This window comes from Erinaceus europaeus, chromosome 5 (assembly GCF_950295315.1).
Source record: "Erinaceus europaeus chromosome 5, mEriEur2.1, whole genome shotgun sequence".
NCBI lineage: Eukaryota > Metazoa > Chordata > Mammalia > Eulipotyphla > Erinaceidae > Erinaceus > Erinaceus europaeus.
The window spans coordinates 13,155,113-13,167,314 of NC_080166.1; the positions used below are offsets into that span (position 1 = coordinate 13,155,113).

General features: G+C 42.2%; 1 protein-coding gene across 5 annotated transcripts in view; it reads left to right on the forward strand.

Moving 5' to 3' along the window:
* ADCY2 (adenylate cyclase 2) overlaps window positions 1-12,202 on the forward strand; it is a 289,600-nt gene that overhangs the window by 195,774 nt on the left and 81,624 nt on the right. For all 5 annotated transcript variants that reach the window (XM_060191138.1, XM_060191139.1, XM_060191140.1 and 2 more), the window contains 2 exons: window positions 1,811-1,891; window positions 5,969-6,038. In XM_060191138.1, coding sequence (XP_060047121.1) covers window positions 1,811-1,891; window positions 5,969-6,038 — 151 coding nt within the window. The remainder of the gene's footprint in view (window positions 1-1,810; window positions 1,892-5,968; window positions 6,039-12,202) is intronic.

A 12,202-nucleotide genomic window follows, 5' to 3' on the forward strand; every position in this document is an offset into this window, starting at 1 on the left:
CAATTATAGTCATTTTGAAGGCCATTTCTAAAAAAGCAGCTCCTTGTGAAAAGCCCTATGAAACTGCTTTCAGCGTCTAAATATAGACCAGTAATGTCATGTTATTAGAGTGGAGAGAGGGAAGAAAAAAACACCACCTGGAAAAGAGTTTAGAAGTTTAAGTTGTTTACTGGAAATGACTCTTCTTAATATGCAGGAAAAAAAAAAAAAGAGAAAGAATTTTCCTTAAGGAAGATGCCTTTTAGCATGGCATGTTTTGTGTGTTGAATCTCAGAGATAAACCTTGCCTTTCTGGATTGTAAAGAGGGACTTCCCAACCCCCAAGATGATTTATTTGTTTATATGAGGGACAGAGATAGAGACCAGAATGCTGCTCAGTTCCGGCATAAGGTGGCACCAGGAGTAAAACCTCCACCTTGGCAACCCACTCCCTCCCATCTCTCTGGATAACCTCAGCTCTGTGCCCCAGACCAAAGATGTGGCTTTGTTCAACTTTGTGTTTCCTTGCTTTGTCTCTTAAGGCACGTGATAATTAAAATGGTAAAGATAAAGAGAGACTATTAAAAGCAGCACAATTAAAGCAAAGCATCTCGTAAAGGCTTATGCCCAGATTCAAACTTCCTGACTGCTCTCCTGTCTTGCCCACCACCTAACTCAGAACCTCTTTCATTTCCTTCCAAGATGGCTGCTCTGTGGGAGCCCAGGGCCCAGGCATCTTGGAGAGAGTTCTGCTCTTAATTCAATTGCATTGCATTCCCAGACCACATCTAGGCTTTATGACATGGTGCATCTCTTGAAACACTGTTGCTCTCTAAATATTATATGAAAAATTGGCCTGAGGAGGTCACTCAATGGTATTGCACATGTTCAGGGCCTAGGAGTCATTCCCCCGAGCTCTGCATTCAACCAAAAGAGGGGTATTCCATTAGTACTTTTAACAGCTGGTACAGAGAAGCCAGGTGCTGACTCTACAGCGAACTAGGTGACTGTCACACTCACAACGACAGGTGTAGGCTGGTCACAGGCAAGTGTGGTAGGATTCTGCCATTCTACACTTTGCAATAGATTCCTAACTCTCAACAACAGATATTATTTTGCTTTTACATTTATTCATTTGCATTCTTCTCTTGCTTCCTGTCAATCTAACTCTGGAGAACTCATGGTTATTTTGAAATAATTTTTTTTACAAAGCTTCTTTTATTAATGGTTGAAGTATGTTTGCTCCTAAGTTCAAGTGGGGTAAAAATAGAGGTGAGGTTTTCTGTAAATAGTTCTTTCAAACTCTCAAAATATGTAAATACACACAACTAAGCTTTGATGTAACTAAAATAAGTCTGAAGTGATGCAAATTTTGTAAAACTGACCAAGAAAAAAAAATAGGAACAAGGAGTGACTATTTTGTCAACTAAACCAAATGTTTGCAGGGAAATTCCTGAAGTCAATGTTTTCTGTCATCAAATAAGTTCTAATACATGTCACACACCAGTATTAATCTTAAGAGAGAATGCTTCTTCATTTAAAACAACAAACACATAACTTCATGTTGCTTTTTATTATCTAGTTTTTCATTTTTATTATTTTTATTTTTATTTTATTATTTATTTCACTCTAAGAAAACTGTAAGGAGATTTTATGACACAAAAATTCTAGTTCATTAAGTTTAAAAAATATCATACACTAATATTACCTTTTCCCCAATTTTACTCTACTAATATATTGTAAACAGTTTTTTGGCATCATGGAAAATAGACTTAGTACTTAGTTTAGTAGTAGTAGTATTCTTACCCTCAACATTTCCTTTTACATGCAGAACTAAGTCACAAAAGAAAAGGTTTGAAGAAGAATTGAATGAAAGAATGATCCAAGCAATTGATGGAATTAATGCACAGAAGTAAGTACTTTTAAATGATCATTCATCTCTTGTTTCAAGCCCTATTATTTGAAAATGTCATATTTTCCAAAAGAATCTCAAACAAAAACAACAAAACTCTTTAATACTCCTGACAAAGCAAAGTATGTTTTTAAAATAACTCATTTATGGGGCCAGGCAGTGGTTAAGCGTTCACATTACAGTGCTCAAAGAACCAGGTTCAAGCCCCCAGTCCCCACCTACAGGGGGAAAGTTTCACAAGTGGTGAAGCGGGGCTGCAGGTGTCTCTCTGTCTTTCTCCTCTCTGTTTCCCCACCCCCCTCTCAAAGATGACATCAGAAGAAAAAAAAACAGCTTGTTCCTTTACAGTTAGTATAACAGTAACAGTAAAAATACAGAAAAACAACCATATAAAATCAGTCTTGCCTGGGAGTATGAATTGACCAGTCATCATCCATGTCCAGCTGAGAAGCGGTTACAGAATCCAGAATTTTGGTTCATGGAGCTGAGCGGTGGTGCACCTGGTTGAGCGCACATGTTACAGTGCTCAAGGACCCGGGTTCGGGCCCCCGTCCCCACCTGTAGGGGGATAATTTTGCGAGTGGTAAAGCAGGGCTGCAGGTGTCTCTCTGTCTCTCTCCCTCTCTATCTCCCCCCTCCTTCTCAATTTCTGGCTGTCTCTAGCCAATAAATAAAGATGATAAAGAAAAAATGGTTCATACTTCCAGAAGATGATAAATGTCAAGGAAAGATGACTGGAGGGCTTGGAACACTAGTTCCACTGGGATCTGGAACTTTCGTGATGTGGTAACTTTGTCTTTACACCATCACTGAGAGGGAAGAGATTCCGGAGAACCCTGGAGGAAGTCAAGCACTGCTTCTCTTATCAGAGAAGAAAGAAGAAAAAGAAAGGACAACTATAGGGTGATTTCATTTGTAAGTGTAATAAAGAGAATGGAAAGACATGAACTTGAAAAAAAGAAAAAAAAACATATATATATAGATATGGTCAACCAATAACTATGATATTGGAAGAACTATGATGGTTACTCTTGGCACATATGAGGACACAGAACTTGGGTGGTGGGGATGGAATGAAATCCTACCACTCTTGTCTTATAACCTTGTAAATCACTAATAAGTATCACAAAAAATAAAATAGAATCACTCCGGAAGCCACCTTAATATCTCTCAAGTGCCCGCCTTTTCGGATGTTCCCACTCAAGGACTCATTTGCAGATGGAATCTTTGCCTCTGCTTCATTCCCGTCAAGGTTCCTCTCAAATTGTGTGGCTTCCTACCACAATTCTCATGCCTGGCTGACCCCTTTGTGCCCTGCTGACCTTGACTCATTGGCAGCAGGATTCAATGTTGGAGCAAATGCATTTCGTTGTTAATTTCCTCAAGACATCTCAGACATCAAACAGGGAAAGATGTCACGTCACAGTCAGAAATCCCAAGGGAAACATTCCAATGGGAGATAGCCTGCACGTAGCTTTTAATGTGCTGCCATTCCACTTGGCTGTGCCCTCCTCATTAACTCCCCTTGTTCTTGGGGAGTATCTTCTCATCTTTGAATTTCAAGAGGGGCTCTTACTGCGATCAGTTGTTTTCTACTATTAACATAAAACAGTGGTTTATATGCAGATTGGCCAGGATTCATCCTGTGAATACAAGCAGCTGTTTAAAAGCTGGGGGACGTAGCGTTTGCTTTTTATCAGACATACTGAGTTGCCATATCACTTCTTAAAGTGAGGGACAGAAAGCTCTTCCCAAGAGGCGATGCCTAGAGGTAGCACAGAGGACAGGTGTGTGCTGTGCACTGAAGAGTCCCCAGGTCTTTGTGCCATGTGATGCCTGAACTAAAACTTGGAGAGGGAGTCGGGCAGTAGCACAGCGGGTTAAGTGCATGTAGTGCGAAGCGCAAGGACCGGCATAAGGATCCCGGTTCGAGCCCTGCTCCCCATCTGCAGTGGGGTCGCCTCACAGGCGGTGAAGCGGGTCTGCAGGTGTCTCTCTTTCTCTCCCCCTCTCTGTCTTCCCCTCCTCTCTCCATTTCTCTCTGTCCTATCTAACAATGACAACGTCAATAACAACAACAACAAATAAAAGGGCAACAAAAGGGAAAATAAATTAATTAATTAAAAAAAAAACTTGGAGAAAGCTACCAGAACGAGAAGAGGTCAGGTGGTGAGACTTATGAACAGAAGGCTCACATTTCTGCCTAGTCAGAAGGCCCTGAGAGCTGAGAGTTGGGGTGAGACAAATAGATTTCACCAGGTGCCAGCAAGCTGATAAGATGGTAGACCCATATCTCAAAAATAAAAGGGGCAGGTGGTGGTGCACATGGTTGAGCACATGTTACAATGCACAAGGACCAGGGTTCCAGCCCCCCCATCCCCACCTGCAAGGGGAAAGTTTGCGAGTGGTGAAGCAGGGCTGCAAGTATCTCTGTCTCTCTCCCTATCTCCCTCTCCCCTCTCAATTTCTCGATGTCCTATCCAAGAGAAAGAAAAAAAAAGAAAGAAAGAGGGTGAGAGGAGAGAGAGAATGAGGAGGAAGGGAGGAAGCAAGGAAGGAAGGAAGGAAGGAAGGAAAAAAAGAAGGGAAAATACTTCTGAGAGCAGTAGATTTGTAGTGTTGGCAGCAAGCTCTAATAACCCTGTTGGCAATTAAAAAAAAGTAAAAGTAAATAAATAAATAAATAAAAAGGAGGAGAAGGAGAAGAATTGTGTGGTCACCTGCGTTCTGTGGTGGTGATGGGTCACTTAAGACGGATTTCCCCACACAGCCCTCTCAGGTGTCTCAGGCCCCTGCAGGAGTGCGAGCCCAGGGCAGAGTTTCGGGAATTTTGACCTAACGCTGCATCCGAGGGGCGAAGGGAAGAAAACAGGTCAATTTCTCTGCACAAGGAGAGCAAGCCAGAAGCATCAGCTTCCAAGAGGTTCAGATGGGGAAAGATGGGGCCTCCGGGAGGTGGGGTTATCAGACCACCTTACCCCGGTAAGATGCATTCCAGTAGAAGTAAGTAAATTAAAAACGGCAGGGGTAGATAGCATAATGGTTATGTATGAGGTGCCAAAGTCCCAGGTTCAATCCCCCGCACCACCGTAAACCAGAGCTGCTCTGGTAAATAAATAATTTAAAAAATAAATAAAATAAAATAAATTTCACAAAAAAAGAAAGGCCATATCCTCTTCCCCAGAACTCGCAGCCTTCTGTGTGGTTCTGCTATTCTGTCATTTGCTGTAACTCAGACACACTGAGTCCCCTCTTACACTTGCAAACCTGCGAGATGTGACTGTCCGGTGATTTAATGAAGCACCAGGACACTTATTCAAGTCCTTGAATTCCTTGGATGGTGTATTTCCCTGTTTGTTTAAGTTGAATTTGCAGGAGCGTAAATCCGGCATGACAGTTGGCTTGGAATATTGAGTTCCCAAGAAGGGAAGTGTTATGCATGAAGATTAATTAAAAAACGAATTAGACTAATTAAATACAAATGTTATGTTTGAAGATACAGTCACCTATGTCTAGACCCCATGTTCAGTCACTAGACACCATGAAGATTTTGTTTCACAGATTCAATTTTGGATGATTTTGCAATAAAGAAAGTAGGAGGCTGGGTGTTAGCCCAGCTGGTTGAGCGCATAAGTTACAATGTGCAAGGACCTGGGTTGGAGCTCTCGGTCCCCACCTGCCAGGAAGAAGCTTCACAAGTGTGAAGCAGGGCTGCAGGTGCCGCTCTGTCTCTCTCCCTCTCTGTCTCCCCACTTCTTTGCAATTTCTGGCTGTCTCTACCCAGTAAATAAAGAGAATTATATATCGTTAATAACAAGAGAGTAGAATGTGAGTCCATTTTTAAAAAGTTATTCTGCCTGATGTATTTATTTCTCCTCTCTCTGATTTATGGAGATTTCTCTCACTCTGTAGGATGTCTTTATCTTATCTTTATTTTTGCCTTTGTTCCTTTTTTTTTTTTTTAAATTGAGTCTCTAAATGTATCTCTGAAGATAACATCACTTAATAAAATAATCATTCTAGATGTTTGTCTGGGAACTTGCTCATGGTCTGTCTGTCTGTTCTTTCTCTTTCTAGGCAATGGCTCAAGTCTGAAGACATCCAGAGAATCACACTGCTTTTCTACAACAAAGTGCTAGAAAAAGAAGTAAGCTTATTTTCCTCCCAAATCAATCATCTCACTGAAATTCTGGTTTATTCTAAAATTCCCCCATGACATTGTACTTCTGCTAGTCAAACATGACGTTTAAACTCCTAATCAAATCGGACTCTTTCTGGAATGTTCTGTGTTTGTTCCATCCATGTATCATTTTACCTTATTTCCTGTTACAACATTTCTGCCTTTGGTTAGTAGCAATTCCCAAGTGGTTTTCATGGCGTCTGTGCCTGGGCTGAGACCTGCATAGGGGAAGGGACTTGAGTCCATATATGGCTTCTCCATGGAAATTCCTCTTGGACCGGGTTTTGGAAAGCAAACAAAATCCTCCTTGAGCCATTTACTGTGCTTTTCCACCAATCCTTTTAACCTTTTGACAGAAATGTGAGATCTTCGCTCAACACCTGCTTGGAAGGAAGAGAAGCCCTGAGCTCCCAAGTGCAAAGCTGTCGCAGGCACTAACTGATAAACAGACATTTAGTGGGGTTTGTTTTTCATAGTGAGCTTGACAAAAATTTGCTACAAGAAAGTGATTTCCGCAGCAAAATAGCCATTCTTAGTGTAGCTTTATTTCATTTGCAGTTTTGATCTGGTCTTTGCTGTTGTTGATTGGGTGTTTTTGATTTGGTTTCAGTTTTGGTTTTGTGGAACCAGGGCTCTGCTCATGTGTGGTTTCACCATTAGTTTTCATTATTATTATTATTATTACTATTGGAGGGATTAATGGTCTACAATAAATGTACTTGTTGGTACCTGTGTAAAATTACCCAGTTTGAAAAACGAGCTAAACACTCTTCCACCATCAGCACCAGGACCTGCAACCCTACCCCCCCATCCCCCACCCCCACCCAGAGGCCTTTGCTTCGGTGCAATACACCAAATCCAGTCTAAGCTCCACTTTGTATCTGCCCCTTTCTGATATTATTTATTTGATAGAGGCAGAGAAAAATTGAAAGGGGATGGAAAGATAGCGGAAGAGACACCTATAGCCCTGCTTCACCACCTCCAAGTGGGGACCAGGGAATCGAACCTGGGTCCTTGTGCTTTGTAGCATGTGTACTTAACCAGGTGCACCACCATTTGGCCCCTCCACTTCTGCCCATGAGTAAGATCTTTCTCTTTCTGGCTGATCTCACTTCACATGATTCCTTCCAGCTCCATCTAAGAGGAGGTGAGGAAGTTGACTTCATCTTGTTTAACAGATCACAGCACCAGCGAACTTCTCAAGGTGTTGTGTCGCTCCGCATGTGGTGCCTGCCTGAGCCCAAATCTGTGCTGCTCACATGTGAATGCTTGAGCCTTACCTAGTGAGTCATCTTTCTGACTCCTGGTTCTTGTTCATCTAGAAAAGGAACAAGTCAAGGTGATTTCTATATTCCTTCCATATCCGTCGCCTGTGAGCAAAAAAGTTGCTCATATTAATATCAACAGTTACCGTACTGATACCACAGTTCTGTCAAGAAAATTCAAGTCATTTGTTTATGCCTACTGAGTGAGCTATTAGAATTCCTTCACAGATCCATCACTTTTGGGTTTTTCTTTATAGTTAGACCCACAGTTGGCTTCGTCTTATGGTCAAGATGGTGAAATGTCACCTCTAAGTCAACACATTGACAGCAGTGGGTTTACCAAACTGGTGTTTGCCATTGTTGTTTATTATTATTATCAACTACATTATCCTTGCATGAATGTAACAGTTAATGGCGGGCACTTATTAAACAGTCAATTCCTCTCCTCCTGACCGAAGTCCATTAGTTGTATTAACACCACAAAGAAAGTTCAACTCCTATCTGAACAGGAAGCCCAAAAGAAGGGGGAAGAGAAGCCTGTGGCTGGAAACTGAAAACATAATCACATTTGCAATTTGCTAATAGAGTGTCTTCATCAGCATGTGAATTAGCCAGGCTACTAGCTCCCAAATCTCACCCCTGGATGTTATAGTGAACAGAAAGCAGCCAGTGTTTTATTTATTTATTTTTTATTTTTTCTCTTTATGTGGGGGATAATGTTTGACGTTCAACAGTAAATACAATAGTTTGTACATGCATACCATTTCTCAGTTTTCCACATAACAATACAGCCCCCACGAGGTCCTCTGTTTTCCTTTTAGCAGTCAGCACTTTAAAACCTAGCATTTACTGACATCTGCAGTATTTGTTTGCAGAAAGCAAGTACCTTTGAGAAATCACTGAGTTTTCCCAAACAGCTCTTCAGACAAGCAGACAAGACAGTGAGTTTGGACCAAGTTTCATTCCCACCAGCCCTGCGGGAGGGTCCTTTGCCCTCACAGACTCTCCAGCATGTGTTCTCACTGTCCTTTCTGATGTCTGACATTTTCACAGGGGTGAAGTGGTATCCAGTGTTGTCTTTACATTTTTCTTTTTTTGTTGTTAAGTTTTTTAAAATATTTATTTATTTTCCCTTTTTGTTGCCCTTGTGGTTTTTCATTGTTGTTGTCTTTATTGTTGTTGTTGATGTCATCATTGTTAGATAAGACAGAGAGAAATGGAGAGAGATGGGGAAGACAGAGAGGGGGAGAGAAAGACAGACACCTGCAGACCTGCCTCACTGCCTATAAAGAGCCTCCCCTGCAGGTGGGGAGCAGGGGGCTCAAACTGGGATCCTTATGCCTGTCCTTGCACTTTGTGCCATGTGCGCTTAACCCACTGTGCTACTGCCCGACTCCCGTCTTTACATTTTTCTGACAGTCAATGACTTGAAGCATTTCTCCTTTTTTTTTCTTTTTTCTTTTTTAATTTTTATTTATAAAATGGAAATATTGACAAGATCAGAGGATAAGAGAGGTAGAGTTCCACACAGTTCCCACCACCAGAGCTCCATATCCCATTCCCTCCCTTGAATGCTTCCCTGTTCTCTGGGAAGTATGGACCGAGTACTATTATGGGGAGCAGAAGGTGGGAGGTCTGGCTTCTGTAATTGCATCTCCTCTGAACATGGGCATTGGCAGTTCAATCCATACATACCCCCAACCTATCTCTATCTTTCCCTAATGGGGTGGGGCTCTGGGGAGGCGGGGCTCCAGGACACATGGGTGGAGTCCAGGAAGTCAGGTCGGCATCTTGGTAACATCTGGAACCTGGTGGCTGAAAAAGAGTTTAAGATACAGAGCAGAATGAATTATTGACTAGGAGCATTTTTTCCTATGTCTCTTGGCCCTTGGATCTCTTCTTTGGTGAATATTCTGTCCATATCCTTCCCCACTTTTTTTTCTTAACTTATTAATGAGAAAGATAGGAGAAGAGAACAAGAAACAGACAGACACCTGGTACATGTGCTGCTGGGGATCAAACTCAGGACCTCCTGCCCGAGAGTCCAATGCTTTATCCACTGTGCCACCTCCCAGACCACTCCTTCCTCACTTTTTTTATGGTAGGATGAAATGAGTTAGATTTCTTGGAGCATGGGGGTGGGGGGAGACATACACCGTAAGGACTGCAGCAAATCAGTGTCACCCTTTGGCTTCCTTGCTTCCTAGTTCAGGACAGGGGCTCCCAGTGGGCAGCTGTGCAGCTGAGTTTACAGTCCTGAATGCTAAAGGAAACCAAGTGGCCCCAGCTGATCGTGCTGGACGGGCAGAAAAATAAATCCAGGAAGATCGTTCAGAGGGTTAGAGCACAGGACTTGCAGGACCGGGGTCCCAGGTTCAACCCCCAGCACTGCCGTAGGCCAGTGCTGAGCTGTGTTCTACTCTCGCTTGTCTTGTGCTCTCATAAACAACGTGTCAGGTGCTGTAACACAATACTACAAAACCAAATGCTAAGAAGACCATGAAACTGCATTTCCTCAGGACTGTTCCAAAGTAAAATATTAGCACATGAAAAGATACTGACCCCCCCCCCCTTCGCTCATGTTGTTGTAGCTGTCAGGCTGCACCATGGAGAAGAGAGTTGACGTCCGGAGCAAAGGGGTACATAAATCTTTATTATAGGATGGGGGGGGGGGTGGCTCAGGCCACGTGGAGTCAGCCGACAATGGCTGTCCCCACTACCTGACCATGGGGCGAGAGAAGGGAGCGAGATCTGAGAGAGGGGGAGCTGAGAGCCCAGAGAGAGAGAGAGGGGGTTGAGGGGGCTTTTTATTGGGCGACAACCAGGGGTGATGTGTGGGGCCAGGATTGGTTGAAGGGGGCACTGCTAGGAATTTGCGGGGCATGGTAAGACCTGGGGGCAGAGACTGCATCAGAATAATTCCTCAGCAACATCTCCTCCTATCCGTTTATATCTAAATGGACACATTAAAGAAAAATGGAATGGAGCAGGCTTAAATGTTTTTAAGGAATGCCATGCTCAGGTGGTAAGATGTAGGACTTTCTGTAGAGGAGGGAAGGCTTAAATGGCTGCCAACCTTGTGAGATTTATGCGTCCTCCTGTGCTCAACCCCTCTTTAGAGAGAGACTTACCTGGAAGGACTCATCTCATAGGTTTAAGCGCAGCCTGCTCAACCATCTCTTCACAATATCTCTACATCTTTTCTTTCTATCTAGTAATAGCATAAGATGGTTCAAAGTCTGTAAAAGACTATCATGGAGCAGAAACCTTTTGGGCATAAACCTAAATGATATAACAAAACAGGAAGGGACAAGTAGGGGAGTAGTAAAAGCCAGTGTGAAATGAAGGGAAGGATTGGTGTGTAAAGGAACATTCCCTGCTTGGGGGGGGGGGGGGAAGGGGCAAGAGTACATAATGAGGGGGAGGTGGGATGGCACCAAACAAGGGGCTATTTGGCATTGTATAGTCCTCAAGGCAACAGTATGTAAAGTCTATTAATTACTCAGGATCAGTCTATAAAAAACCAGCAGGATGAAGGGAAATAAGCTGTTTTAAAATTGTGTAAAATGTCTATAGGGTATGTCAGAAAGTCCGATACAAGTCTCAGTCCAAAGTAGATGGCTAGGGGAAGAATTGGTAGGGGATGAGATGCTGCATGAGGGAGGTCAGCTGCTGGAATTCTGCTTTTCTGTAGATAGCCAGCTGGAACCACCAACACGTGACAGGCAGATCAGAAGCAGGAACGGCAAGCAGGCGTTAAGAAAGTTCCATCCTTGGAGTCTTGTGTATCAGGTTCTTCAGATCGCATTAAGTGACATCTAGGGTTTTGGGGGGTGTGTCACTGTAGTCGTGCCCTCTAGTGTGTGATGTCAGGGTGTGCAGGGGTTCAGATGGTTTTTCCAGGATCATGTGGAAGAAACACAAACAATCTGCTTCTCGTGGTTAATTTGAATTTGTAACAAGTTATAGGTTTGTTATAGTTGATACCTCAATGATTATAATTGGTTTAAAATCTCTTTATGATTTTATTTAAAGGTCATCTAATGTGACCTCCTGTAGCAGTCTCTACCGCAGGATCTTGAGACCAACTTTAGCTAAAATGTGTATTTTAAACAGACTCAAATTGCTTAGAGAGTTAACGCATATTCGTGACAATGATTTTAACGTTTACAGTGCCAGATTGATGCCAGATCTGTTGTGGATTAATTTCCACAAGATAGTTTACAGGGCACCTTTGGGGGCCCTTCAAAGGTGTCCTGTATAAAAATTTATATATTTTAGTTTTGGGAATGTATAGTCACGTTAAACATTTAGACTTTTACCTAAATAGTTAGTTACCTTAATAAATTAATTCTTACCTTGTCTGGTAATAGTGTAGCTGTAGGGTTACACTTTTGACCGTTAAGTTAGTGTTACCAAACTTGAAACATACCCATAAACATTTAGTTATAACACACTGGAGGAAAAAAGAACTTTTGTTATAAAAACATTATTTTTAAAAACAAATTTATATTCGTCATTAGTCACACAGTTTAAGACTAAACACTTACATATGTACCAAAACTATATATAAAAATCAAAAGAGGGAGAAAAACAAAAATTTGGGAATGTTTCTGGACGTCTCCAGAAACTTTGGCTGCATCCAGCATTTTTATATAAAGCCAATTACCTTTTAGAGTACTCCGAGCAGATGGGTCATGCAAAAAAAAAATTTTTTTGTCATTCAACACACTCACTCACAAAAACAACTGGCTAGTTATAACATAAGCCATTCAGGGAAGGGGTAGGAGAGAGGTCTCTGTGAGCCAGATTTTGTAGGTACTGCCATGTCGTATTACGGGTCCTGGGATGTATCCTGCATCTGGT